At 40.2% G+C, this 13,729-nt stretch overlaps 1 protein-coding gene across 1 annotated transcript in view; it reads left to right on the top strand.

Annotated features, from left to right (window-relative positions):
• Positions 1 to 13,729, top strand: part of NOTCH2 (notch receptor 2) — an 87,689-nt gene that overhangs the window by 40,224 nt on the left and 33,736 nt on the right. The window contains exons 6-12 of the mRNA XM_054833385.1: positions 3,250 to 3,483; positions 4,306 to 4,461; positions 5,299 to 5,487; positions 6,630 to 6,743; positions 7,930 to 8,043; positions 11,365 to 11,598; positions 12,081 to 12,191. Of these exons, the coding sequence (XP_054689360.1) occupies positions 3,250 to 3,483; positions 4,306 to 4,461; positions 5,299 to 5,487; positions 6,630 to 6,743; positions 7,930 to 8,043; positions 11,365 to 11,598; positions 12,081 to 12,191 (1,152 nt within the window). The remainder of the gene's footprint in view (positions 1 to 3,249; positions 3,484 to 4,305; positions 4,462 to 5,298; positions 5,488 to 6,629; positions 6,744 to 7,929; positions 8,044 to 11,364; positions 11,599 to 12,080; positions 12,192 to 13,729) is intronic.

The following is a 13,729-nucleotide window of genomic DNA, read 5'->3' as shown; positions in this document are numbered from 1 at the left end:
CCAAACCTGTTACGCTTACATTGCCTGATGGTGATGAGACTGAATACTTACTAGTGTAGTTAGAGTGATATGCTCTGCTTGCCTTATGTTGCTTTTGATTTGTGTATTTTTGTTCAGAAGTTGAGTCTGGATTTCAGTTAACTTCAATGAAGAACAAGTTTTTTTCATTAAAATGCTTAATAGTAAAATGCAATAGTTAATTGCTCTTTTATGCCCCTCATATTGAGTTGAATTTCCTTTGTTTTTAAAACAGACTAGATTAAGATGGATCTCTGTTTGATTCCTACTCATAATTAAACACAAATACAAGTGTGATCTGGTAGCTGCAAAAGGAGCTTTAGAAATCTGAGAAGCTAAGATCAAATTTAAGGAGCTCAAACGTATGTTCTTGAAATACAGTTTCAAGATTGCTCAAAGAAGTTTAAGCTCTGCTTTTTTTTTTTTTTTTTTTTCTCCTCCTCTTGAGGAGACGTTGATACACCTTTTAAAAGTTTGTTTTAGTTTGGGGCTGTGGAAATACAGAATAGTCTAGGACATGGGGATAGTGCAAGCACATCAGTGATATCACTTAGTACTGTCCTTCCTAGAAGTGGAGGATAAGTGCTAGGAAAAAAAAATTTAAAAAAAAATCTTAAGTGTTGATATTACTAGTGATGCTTGAAATAGGAAGTTAAAAACAAACGCAGAGTTTATATGAGGGAGTAGTTTGCCCATCTTTACTTAAAAAAAAAAAAACAACCAACAAACAGTGAAATGCATGCATACAAAAAAACCCTGACAAAACATTGTATTTCAAGAGTTCTGTTCAGCAAGGCAAGTGACTTTGAGAGAGGCATAACACTCCGGAGTGGTGTGGCAACTTCAGTGCTGAAAGCTGTTCACGCTTTAGTGACACCGAGTTTAAACTGGCTGCAGTCAAAAGGAGGATGTAAATGCTGCACGAACGCTTCTGCAAAACGATTATGCTCCAGATGAGTGTTCGTCAGAGAGTATGGTCTTTGATCTGGGTTGGGCCCTCTCCAAGAAAAGAAGGAAAATCACTTTTATATTAAGCAAATAATGTCTTGATTATTTTTTTTTTTAAAGGAAGTCAGTTGTGTTGAGTTGTGAGATACACACAACTACTAGGACAAGTCTGAGATAACTGACTCTCTTCAGTTTGGCTACTGATAAGCTAATATTGAAAGCTAATGAACAAACAACTTCTATTATGACAAATGCATGAGTTTGTTTTTTTGTAATGTAGAGAGCTGTGTTTTGCAGATAACAATATGAAGTGTTAGATTTCCCCCCAACTGTTTTACTAAGTAAACTGAGAACGGAGGATTAATTCTGAAAACTCTATTGTAATTATTATTGCTGCTAAAATTATATTTTTTTTGAAGTGATAAAATCTTTATTTTGAAATAGTCCTGCTCGAGGAAGGAACACAGGCAGAGAACAAAGTCGGTTGTGCAACTTCTTTTTTTTTTTTTTTTTTAAATTTAATAATTTTATTTCTTTGCCACTAAGGGAGAAAAATCCAGATCTCAGAGGACCAAAGGCTAAGATTTATTTAAGTACTTAGAAAACAAAAGGAATCATGGCTTGGGTATAGTAGATGGAGATGGTTAAGACTGAACACTTCTATATTCCTGCCAACAATAAATGTTTCGGTTTTGTGTATTGGAGGAAGGTGTGTGTGTGTGCACTTGCATCATAATTTCTGGGCCATTAATAAACAAGGCGACTGTTAAGCAACATCTAATAAGTATTTTGAAATTGGCAAACCTGAATAAACTGAGGCCCAGGCGAATTGGCAGGGAAGATCTGTGGCCTGCTCTTGAATTTCTTATTCTTGGAATATGGGGGGAATTCCAGGCAAACGTAAGTGTAGAGCTGATACAGTAGCTGGGGATGACAAATGGGAGGATCTTGGTGGTAGCACCACAGTTACTTGAGAGTCTTGACCCGAATAATGGAAAGTTGCTGCAAGCTAGGGAGGGAGGTCACATCAAATGAATCTGATCTTATTTTCTGATAAAGGGCAGTCTTTTGGTGAATGTACATCATATCAACATTTTAGGAAGGGTGGTAAAAGCAAGTTATAAGGAAGTGTTAAAAAAAAAAAAGCAAGCTTTCTGTGCTAAAGAGTTCTTAACGTAACAGAAAGGGGAGAAATACTTTATCAAAAAGATTGTGGACTGTACCAGTACTTTGTGGTTGCGCGCATGCGCTCGTATGCCAGCCTGGGAAGAAATTAGCTGGTGCTTAGCCATTAGGTTTTATCTGTTCAAGAAACTCAAAATAAGAATGAATTACATGGAACATAAGATAAACAATTTCAGCTTAAAAGTAAACCATGCAACTTTAATCAGGGAAGATGAGTCAGTGTTGAAAGAAAATATTGATGCAAGTGGTAGGTTCTCTGGATCTTGATGTCAAAGCAAGATGGATTTAGATAAATAAATACTTTAGTAAATGTGACTTGCAGAGCTTCCTATAGAAGTGACTCTGAAATTCAGTATCCTTTGAAACTTGATTTCATACGTAGTGGTCCAGTGGTCCTTTTCCTTAAAACTTCCTGAAACAGTGTATATTTGTTTTCTTCCCACCACTATCTCCAGTCATTAAAGCATTTTATTAGAATATTTATTTTGTCTCTAAAAAAACCCCCAAAACAAACAGACAAAAACCCAACCAAAAAACAACCAAGAAAACCCCAACTATTTGTGGTTGTCTGTGGAAATACCTGGGGGAAGGAAAATGAGTATTTTAGGTAGAAGAGTCTCAAGAATTCTATTCTTCCTCATCAAGTAATATTCATTGCATAATTATATAGGAAAGAATTAAGTTCTCCTGACAAGAGTTACTTTGCTGCTGGCCTGTTGATGCTGTTTTAGCCAAGATTTTTTTGTGAGGCCGTCTCTCTTCTTAGTCCCTCTGGCTGCTCTGCAGGCAGACCTTATTCTTTCTGCTGCTCATGTCCTCGCAGATGTCTCTCTGTATACTGCAGGCTGCCTGCTGGCTCTCACACGGTGCCTTTTTAAAGTTATTTGCAGTTCAGCCCCTACTTTGGGGTCATTTAGGGATGCTAGTTGTCTTTGCCTAATTTGACGACTGTGTTGTTGGAAGTTCTTGGGCTTGAACGTCCTAGAAATAAGAAGTGGCAATCATGTTGGACTACTGTCTTTCCCTTGGTTATGTTGCCTGTGCAAGAATCTTCTTGTGTCTGAACTTGTATTAAACTTGTTTCCTTCTGCGTACCAGGCCAGTTTTGCACTGAAGACGTTGATGAATGTCAGCTTCAGCCCAACGCTTGTCAGAATGGAGGTACCTGCACCAACCACAACGGCGGCTACGCCTGTGTCTGTGTCAATGGTTGGAGTGGGGACGACTGCAGTAAGAACATTGATGATTGCTTCACTGCCTCCTGTGCTAATGGATCTACTTGCATCGATCGAGTGGCTTCTTTTTCATGCATTTGTCCAGAAGGAAAGGCAGGTAAGGACAGAAAACTTGCATAGGTCTGGCACTTAGTAGAAGATACTTCCTGAAGCAGTGTGTTTATTTTATACACTTTGTAACCAAACCAGGAAGAACAAAAGGAAACATGCACTGTCTGCAAGCAAAGACCTTTTAAACCTCTGTAGCTTGGGACAAAGAAGTATTTGTATTAGGTTGGAAGACAAACTTATTACAGTTTAGATTGCAAGGAAAGCAGATCTTTTTCTAGCGCTTAGCAGGATCTGTATTTGCCTGAGAAGTTATATATGAGGGTGACATGCTCTCTGCCACTTAACAGCAATTGTACTTAGAAATCTAGAAAGCAAACTTAGATATTTTTGCATGAGTGAGGATGCCCTTACTGGCACAGTGGAAAATTTGCTGTTGTAGGGTAGGTAAAAATGTGAAGGTCTGTTAACTGCTACCCGGAAGTACAAGTGATCAGCATAGCTGAATTAAGAAAGTGAGCTTCATGTGCACCTGTGTTTTCATCTGTCAGAAAAATAATCATGCTGGTTAGAGAGAAGAGCTAGTTAACTGCTCCAAGGAGGAGATTTTGGTAACGGTAAGCCCTCGTACCACTCCAGAAGTCTTGGAGACACCTCTGAAGTCACAGAATCTATATTTACATATAATGTTTTATAAGCATGTAATAGACTACGACAGGGATTTCATGGGTTGAAGCCTATAAAATATTGCTCAAGTTTCTGGCTGTGGGAGTCTCTGGTTGAAATACCAGGACAGAGGATTTGGTTCTATAACGTACAGTCTGACCGCTATCTCTCACTGCTTTGAATAAACTCTCGGATGCTTCTCTAGGTCTTCTGTGCCACTTGGATGATGCATGTGTTAGCAATCCATGCCAGAAGGGTGCTCTGTGTGATACTAATCCTGTGAATGGACACTATATCTGCACCTGCCCTCAAGGCCATAAGGGAGCAGACTGCACTGAGGATGTGGACGAATGTGCAATGGGTGAGTTTCTATTTGCAAGCACGTGAGCAAGGAGTTGGGTCGTTTGCTTTATGAACTAACAGAGGGGTAAGAATATGTATTTTGTGGTAGCTTCTCAGCATAAGTATGATTCCTTTCCTGCTCTCCCCCTTCTGTATCAGTGTCTTTAGATGAGTTTTAAATCTTGTGTGAGACTTGGGGCAAAGAGCTTTTGGGCTTTTAAAGCTGTAGTTCTCTGATACCATGCTGTTGTGTTGTTTTGGGGATTAGCTTAACTCTCACAGGCTTGCTTATAGTTTTGTGAGTGCTAGTTCATGCTTCTAGAGCGTGATGCATGAAGGTAATACCTAACCAGCACTCACGGGAGTATTGGAAAGAAACAGTTCGTTGAATTTCATTCCTCAGTCTGCCTTGGACAAGAGTGCCATTCCTTTTTGAAAACACACAAAGGACTAGTTTGCTTGTTTTGTGGCTGGGGTGGCATCTTGTCAGCCTCAGGAATGAAGTAAATGTAAAAGGGGATCTAGAGATAAGGTCCTGAAAGCATCATTAATTCTCTAATCCCTGAGACTTTACATTCTCCTCTTAAGAACTGTCATTAGTAATACAGACCAGAGTTGCTCCTGTGGTCCATCGGTAATGACAGCAATCTTTCTTTTTGCCTCTGACAGGCAAGTAACTGCCATATGTTTTCTCGAATCACAGTAGGCTTTCCCCAGAAGGATGAACAGTCTTTCCCCTATATTACTTGCCAGAAAGGAATGACAACTGGAAAAGACCATGACTAATAAAGAATGCTGTGGCTTTCCTGCTACAAGGAGAGGTTTTGACACACACATGTATGTATTTTTCTTGCAGCAAACAGCAATCCGTGTGAACATGCTGGGAAATGCGTAAATACAGAAGGCTCTTTCCACTGTGAGTGTTTGAAGGGCTACACAGGACCTCGCTGTGAAATGGACATCAACGAATGCCATTCAAACCCATGCCAAAACGATGCCACCTGCCTGGATAAAATTGGAGGATTCACGTGTCTTTGTATGCCAGGTGAGGGGAGTTTCTGACAAAGACGGGGTTTCCAGCCAAAGAAAAATTCAGAAGGCAGAGCAGAGGGAGAGTTGCCAGCTCTGCTGAGGTGGAACACACAATTGCAAAGGGGTGAGGCTAAATGAAACGGTGAGAAAGCGCTTGCTGTGGCGGCCACCAGCCAGGAGGACTTGGCATTTGCATGGGGGAGGGAGAAAGCAATTAGAGGACTGAGAAAGAAACCAATCAGTACATCAGCAAAGGAGGTTAGCGTTCTGGGCTGGAACACATTGCTTACTATACCTGGTAAAGTGCATGTGCAGAAACTTAACATTTGTGAAAGCAAAGCAGATGCAAACTTTAAAAGAGTGACTGAGTTTTGAGATACGTATATGATGAGTCTGGATATAATAGTGTTTGGATTTTTTCTCTGCTTAAAATACCCCAAATGATGCAAACTCCCATTGACCTGAGGAAATAACTGCGAAAAAAGTTACTTGATTGAAATCATGTAAAATATACGTGTCCAGCATACCAATGAGCTATGTAGTCAGCTATTTTGCTTTTTGATAGAAAGTGGTAAAAAAAGAAAAGGGCGCAAGTTGCACAGTCTTATAAAATATAATGAAAGAATTGTGACCCCTGCAGGTGATCAGCTGATACCATGAAAACTAGAATGGGTTTTAATTAATAGCTAATCTATTTTGAAAGGTGGAACTCTAGTCCCAAGTATTTCACCCTTCTTAATGTTTTTCTTTTACTCTGTCATTAGCTAAAAAGCCTTGAGCTAAAATTATCTGCTGTGTTCGTTTCTTTACCTTTTACCTTGTATTGGTGCATACCCAAATACATGGATATTTTCCCAAGTGTTAAAACATAACCCCTTCTCATCAAGTGGAAGAAAACATTAGATGTGAATTCAGCACAAACTTCTGTAAGAGCTGATTGAGCATGTTCAGCAACGGTGAAAAATACACATTCAACATCCCTTTTTAACCTCTGGTATATATTTGTACGTCTTAGGTTCTGTCCAAACTACAAACTTGCAATGAAACTTAAGGTTAGACTTTCAGCGCTGGTATAAGAGGCAGTTACACTTTCAAGGACGCTTTCTAAGGCCTTCAGTCACCTCTTATTTCTTTTTTTTTTTTTTTTTTAAACAGGTTTTAAAGGTGTTCACTGTGAAGAAGATATTGATGAATGTCTAAGTAATCCCTGTGTGAACAACGGAGAGTGCCTTGATAAAGTCAACCGCTTCCTCTGTGTCTGTCCTCCTGGTCAGTACTTATTTCTGAAAGCTTTTCCTGCTTCACCTTTACCAAGAGCTGCATAGATAACCAGTGAGAGATTGCAGGTGGTGTGTTTCTTGTGAGTTTCTGTTGTCTTAGTGCAGCACCTGTATGAATGAGTGAGTTACAATCACTGGTAAATAAGAATAGATGTGTATTGGTTGCAGTAGGTTTGTGCCTGTAACTGAATATAAGCGTAGAGAAACTTACAGTTGGACGTCTCACCTTAAAGGGTAGTTGGCAGTGTAAGCTTCTGTTGTTGTGGATATCACAGTGACATATAGATGAGTAATTCTAAATACATTTGAAAAATCAGAGCCTCTGCATGCTTTTTGTCTTCTCCTGAGGTTTTTAGGCAGAAGCCTCTTTTGGATTGGTTTGTTGCTTGCATAAGGAGGGAGGTGGTTTGGGTCTCTGCTTTAGAAAAGAAGGATAAATGCTGAGCTGAGGGATCAATGTTAGCTATAGGGTAAAAGTCACTTGTTTTCCTGATGGCTTACAAAGTTTTGAGTTCAGAATATACTTTACAAAAGCCTGCTCTGCATCCCTTCTTATTGACTAACGATGTTCTGGCTCCTCCTCTGGTTCTTTTCCCCAAGAAACATTCCTGGAGTTTTGGTTTTTTCTTTGAAGTACCTAAGGATCTGCATCATCTGCCATAACCTGTTGATAGTTCGTTAACTATTTCAAGAAGTGTATTGAAAGCTGCAATGCTGTATTGTACCACATTCCACACTGCTGTAGTAATTCTAGTCTGAAGGCTCTAGTGATGTATGCATTATTGTTTCATTTTAAGTTCCTTGCTTTGATTACTTGAAAGTTTTTATTGGTGGCCTCTCAGTTGTATAGACAGGCATACTGCCCAGTGGTGGACACAACTTGCTTTATTTCCTCCGTCTGCTTTATTTCTGTTTGACTTGTCCACCTCAGTTTTCAAGCTGAGGCTCTTTTGACCTGGAGGATAGAAACTATGTTTTGGCTGGTGGTTTGGACGAGGAATCAATCCAGCCAGGGTGTGGTGTGTATGCTTAATGATGCAATTGAGTTTAGATTTAGTGAGCTTATATTTGGGTGGTTTTAAGGATTTGCTAATAAATAATTCCTGATAGTGCAGCTGTTCAGATTCACTACTTCAAATTGCTTCTGGATTTTCATCTCTTTTTTTGCATTTCAGGATTCAGCGGTGCCGTGTGTCAGATTGATATAGATGACTGCTCCAGCACGCCATGTCTCAATGGAGCCAAATGTATCGACCATCCCAATGGCTATGAGTGCCAGTGCGCCACAGGTTAGTCTTGTGTTCAGAGCCCCTGGGCTGGAGATCGCGTGTAACCTAAATACATTAAGGGGTGGTCAGAGAAACGTCAGCTTGCTTTCTTTCCCTGAAATGCTGCTTGTTTGTTGCGAAGTTTTGTCTACTCCTTTGCGGCAGAGAATAGTATTTAAGTACAGAAAGCCTTTCACTTGTGACAGTGACTGAAGTTTACAATTGATGGGAGTTCTGGCCTACCTCTTTCAACCCCATTTCTTCCTTCCCAGAAGGTGACAGCTTCTTCTGTTTTGACTATGGAATCCATGAGCAGGAAAACAGCAGTGTGAAGCCTTTAGCCTGTGGTTTACCTTTCTTTATTCCAAGTCGGATTGTACAGTATACAGTTGAAGAACAAGAGATGGACAGAGCAGTACTACTGTGTATTCTGATTTCTGTTGTGTCAGGCTATTTAATGTCAAAAGGGGAAGATTGAAATGCAGTAAAAATTGTGTCCACTGGAAGAAATACCACAGAGCAGCTGCCTGCCAGAATGTAGTTAAAATGATTTCTCGAGCATTATACAGACGTTTTGACAGAGCTGTGGATGGAACTGAAGTGGGTTTTTTTAATGCACTAAATTCCTTTACTGCTTGGTTAATTACACGTTTAGAAGCGTCAAGTTTAATTATGGGATTTTCTTATCTTCAGACCTCTAGGAGTGATGTAGATATGTTTTATCTTAATTTTTACATCTGGCCAAATAAGAGAGTATGGGCGGTTCAGAGCTGTTACACTCTAATTCTCAGTAAGGAATGACTTTTGGTTGCTTTTGGTTAATGGTGCCTGATGCATTGCTCGTGATGCATGTTCAGGTGTGGAATGCCTTGGCTTTAGTTCTTCCATTAGGGAAGAGGCTGAACAATTCCTGGAGCTACCTCTGTGCCAGAAATGTGCTGATAGGTTGGCTGGACTTATGTGCAATTTTTCGCACTTTGAATCATCCCCAGCAATCAAATTGTTAAGGACAATTCGAATTCACTAATTTATTCTGCACTGTACAGCATATCGTAGAGATTAGCCTAAAAATTCCTCCCTGGTCTTTTCACACACCCCTCTTCCCCTTCCCCAGACTGCCTGAAGAAACAATGAATTTGTTGGAAGGAGGGGAATGCAGTAGTTCTAACCAGGAGAGGAAGAATTATTGTTGTCAGAATTCTCCTTTTGATTACTGCATGTGACAGAATAAGCTGACACTTGCAAAAAAAGAAGAAAAAGCTCAAATCTTCTCCGAACTTGGAAACTCTCCTAGAAAGTCTTTCTCAAGCTGGTGTGTGGTCTGGTTGCTTTCATTCACCAAGAGTGCAGAGCTTATCAGACCTAGGAGGGTTTGGGGTTGTGTAGTGGAGGACAATGCGGAGAGCTGTGCCTTGAAAAGCGTGTTCTGAATTTGGGCACTAAACTGCTGGAACCACCTGAGTACAGAGATCCTAGGTTTCCCAGATGAGGAGGGAAGATTGTTGCTTCCATGAAGGCACATGATCTATGGAGCATTTTCAAGGAACAGGCTGAAAGCAACCAAATGTATGTTACTGAAGCAGCAGCTCTTAGTGAAGTCCTTGGTTAGTACTGTGGCTGAAAATGGAAGGAGGACTCCGTACTAGGGCTTTTTTCCATCCTGAGGGATTCTTATGTTCTGTATTCAAGTGTTTCTTTTCTAGTGTAACTCTTGTCTGCAAAGGGGGAAATCATATCTCAGTAAGGTATGTTCAGTTAAAAGATCGAGACAAGTATCTGATCTTTAAGTGGTTCAGTTGAGCTACAATAGGAGGTGAGGTAATAATTTTTTGAACAAATGTATGCTAAGTAATATATTTAATATTGACAGCCTTCTGTAAGACTGAAATGTGGAATTCATCATTGGGGCAGGTCAGTTACTGGAAAATAATGTTTGAGTATGTTCTTGCTCTATTAATCTCATGAGTGATATGTGTTCCCTGAATGGTAATCACCAGCTGCCAAAGTGATTGAAAACTGCAAAATGTTTGGCCAAATGCTGTACAGATAGCTCTATTTACTGCTTGCTTTTTGTCTTTTCTTTCCCTTCTGGCATTATTCCACTTCTCCTTCCCAGTGGTAGATCATGGCTTTTCTTTTCTTGAGTTGTCTTAGGTCTTTCCTTTTTGCCTTTGTCTTTTTTTTTTTTTGCCACTGTTCATCCTTTTATTGGTTTGTTTTTCTTCCTTCCCTAACATCTTTTTATATCCATCTCTCTAACTAGCTTCCCTTCCCTCTCCCCACCTACTTCCACACCCATTCATCCATGCATACGTTCGCAGAACTTGGAAATGTTAGCCGTCACCTGGTATGTTTGACCAGAGAAATAACCACAAACCTGTATGAAAAATGGGGAGCCTGTTATCCACTTATAATACTCAGGTGAGAATCACTCTTCAGCTGTTGAAATTCCCTGCAGCTTGGTTTGTATCAGCCTCCAGTTGGTGTTTGAAATTTGAAGTTCTACCTTCCTAATCTCCAGCTGCTGGAAGGCAGCGTGAGCTGTTGCTCCTAAACCTCATCTCTGAAAACCGTTTATTTTGAAGTGTCCCTGTTTCATATAGCTCTGCTCCATCATGGAAAATGGGGCTCTTGAGGGAGCTGTTTGCTACTCTGAGCTTCCCAAACCATTGCTTTAGCGCTTCTGGTGAATAGATTCTGTCTTTCTCTGTTGCTCAGGATGTTTCCCAGCTGAAGCAGAATGAAACAGGCCAAATTGCTGCTTGTTTCATTGCTCCTAACTGAAGAGGTTGCATGCGGTCTTTCATAAATTTGCAGTTGGTGCTTGACTGGAGTTACTGAAAGGTTTCCCAATAAGAGAGGCAAGAAACTTTTTAATAAGCAGAGCTGCAGAAGCTTTGACGTGAGGCAAGGGAGTTTCCTTGGGAAGGTTTCTGCAGCATCTTTGCAGTAATTTCTCATACTAAAAAAGTCTAACCCCCTGGTATTGTGTAGAGGAAATAATGACAGGAGAGTGCCTTCAGATAGTTTATACTAACGTGAGTAAATATTTCTCATGGAGATTTACATGTTTCCTCTCATTGCTGCTCTTCTGAATAAACTGAAGGGAACCACTTCCAATGGCAGGATTCTCCATGCAAGATGTTGTTCTGTAATGCTGTGAGCAGTGGACGAGTGTTGTTTTCCAGGGCTGGAAAATGGGCAGCGGTTGAGATGCCCAGTCACCCTTTGTGCTCTCTGCCACTTTGCTGATTCTTAATATGATTCTTTCTATGTTTGCATTATATTCACTGCAGCGTCATACCAGTTAACGTCTTACTCCTGTTCATCATTTTTCCTTAGGTTTTACTGGCCTTCTGTGTGAGGAGAATATCAACAACTGTGATCCTGATCCTTGCCACCATGGGGAATGTCAAGACGGAATCGATTCCTACACCTGTATCTGCAATCCTGGCTACATGGGTGCCATATGCAGCGAGCAGATAGATGAATGCCACAGCAATCCTTGCCTCCATCAAGGGCGCTGCATTGACTTGGTGAACGGCTACCAGTGCAACTGTTTGCTGGGCACTTCAGGTACATAAAGCACACGTGGAAAGATTGGATTCTAACAGAATTCAGGCATTTAATTATTTCTTGTGTGTGCTAAATTTGCAGATGGAGATGAGCTTATGGTATCAGAGTATCATTTTCACGTTACTTTTCCTTGCTGACTTTTGCTGTGCGTGTGAGGATTGCCTAACCCTTACTGGTACTGCAACTGGTCTTGGAAGAATTATCTCCTCTTTACGCCCAAAATTCAAGCATGCATTAAAAAATAGGCATGGCGTTCAAAATAGTTTATTCTTTCAGCACAAGTTCAGGGTCATATTCGGTCAGCACCCAGCTGACGTTTCTTGGTGTCACAGTGCTTCTGCATCATCACCTGTTGAAGTTGCACCAATGCACATGTAACTTTGAAGCAGGGTGGGATTCTTAATTTGGGTATTGCTGGGAAATGGTTTTGTTGTCTTCCTTGTAAGATTTGGCCTCCTTATTCCTCTAACTTTTTTTTTCAGGAGTGAACTGTGAAAATAACTTTGATGACTGTGCAAGTAACCCATGCATTCACGGGGACTGTATTGATGGCATTAATCGCTACAATTGTGCTTGCAAACCTGGATTTACAGGTAAAGTCAGCTACCTGATAGCTTTGTGTTGTTTTGAAGATAGTTATCCGGTTAGCTACGGAAGCTGTTCTTTGCGTACTGAGTGCAAGGGATTTAGTATCTCGGTAAATCCTTCTAATCTTTGAATCTCAGCATCTTACATTACAGCAAGTTCTACTAAGCAGAAAAATGGCCTAATCTGTGCTGTGAAATGCCATTCTTGTTAGGTAATTACGTCCAATTCATGGTTCTTGGGTTTGTAACAAATAAACCCATGTGACTTCAGTTTATTATTTACAGCTTCTTTCCAGGGACAGAGATTGTGGACAATATAGAGAGGTGTTTGATTTGACAGTGCCATGGGCTTTGGCCATGAACTAGTGTTTCTCTTTCTGTACAGGAAAGCATTAACTCAGTGTTCTAATGAGCTGCTCTCCACTCTGAAGTCTCCAACTGAATAACCTGCTTTTTTCAGGACTTCTCTTTCATAGTGTGGTCTGTTCCATTTCCTTTTTAAATTACAAAGACTTATCTAATACAGTAAAAGTAGGGCTGAAAAAAAGAAGCTTTTAGGCACTTCTGGATCCATGCTTAGAACTGTAGGTCTACATCAGGACTATTTCTGATGACTAAAGCACAGCTCAACATGGTTTATAATGTACTTAATATGTTTTGAGCCATGTAGGGCAATGCGCTTATAAAATAATTGTTGTAAGGCAGTTGGTAATGTTTATAACTGTTTTCTCATCACGTTTGTTACTGATTTTACTGAATGATTCTAATTAGAATTGATCTGAAATGCATTAGAAGTAGCACTAAGAGATTTCATGTGTCTTGTGCTCTTCTCTTGGCATCTTTCTGAAGTTCTGACGCTCCTTCCTTCCTTTGGCTCTGGCATGGTGGTACTCTTTAGTCCCCAGAACAGGAAGAGGCATCATCTTGATCGCTCTTGCATTTTGCTTGTCTTTGTTGCTGGCATACAATATTTGTTATCCTACTAGACTTCCTACTGTTACGCTGTTTAAAATAATTCAGTAATATAATGAATTGGCATATTCCAGTATTTAAAGAGCTGGCTTGCATGGGATCTTGTTACTTTGTCCTTTCCTTACGTTAAAAATGCTTTCAGCTTACTGCAACATTCACTTTGTTTAGCTTTCCAGCCTCATGAGATCTTATGGTCACTACTTCAAGGATCTTGCAGTCATAATCAGAGGCAGGCAAAACAGGAAACGGTGTTTTTTAGAGTCCCTTTTGCGCAATAAACCACAAGAACTATATTTACTGCAGTGTGGCAGTATTGGTTATTCAAAGGGTAGGTACTTTCAAAGCAGAAGAGCAGGGCTATGACAAGTGGAGCTCAAGAGGTTTGTTCCAAGCATGATACAACTGAGTGATTTTTGTCTTCCTAAAGAATATTAACCGGTGATTTTTAGTGGAATTCTGTTGAGATTCTTGAGTGTTTTGTAAACACTTGTTGAGTGTGAGTGCTGTTTTCCAGACGCAGAAAAGTGTTGCATCTTTCAAAAATGCTTCTCTTCAGTTAAAGCACGGAAGCA

Source organism: Grus americana, chromosome 8, assembly GCF_028858705.1.
Source record: "Grus americana isolate bGruAme1 chromosome 8, bGruAme1.mat, whole genome shotgun sequence".
Classification (NCBI taxonomy): domain Eukaryota; kingdom Metazoa; phylum Chordata; class Aves; order Gruiformes; family Gruidae; genus Grus; species Grus americana.
Note: the sequence above shows the minus strand (reverse complement) of the source record. Positions and strands in the feature narration are given on the sequence as shown.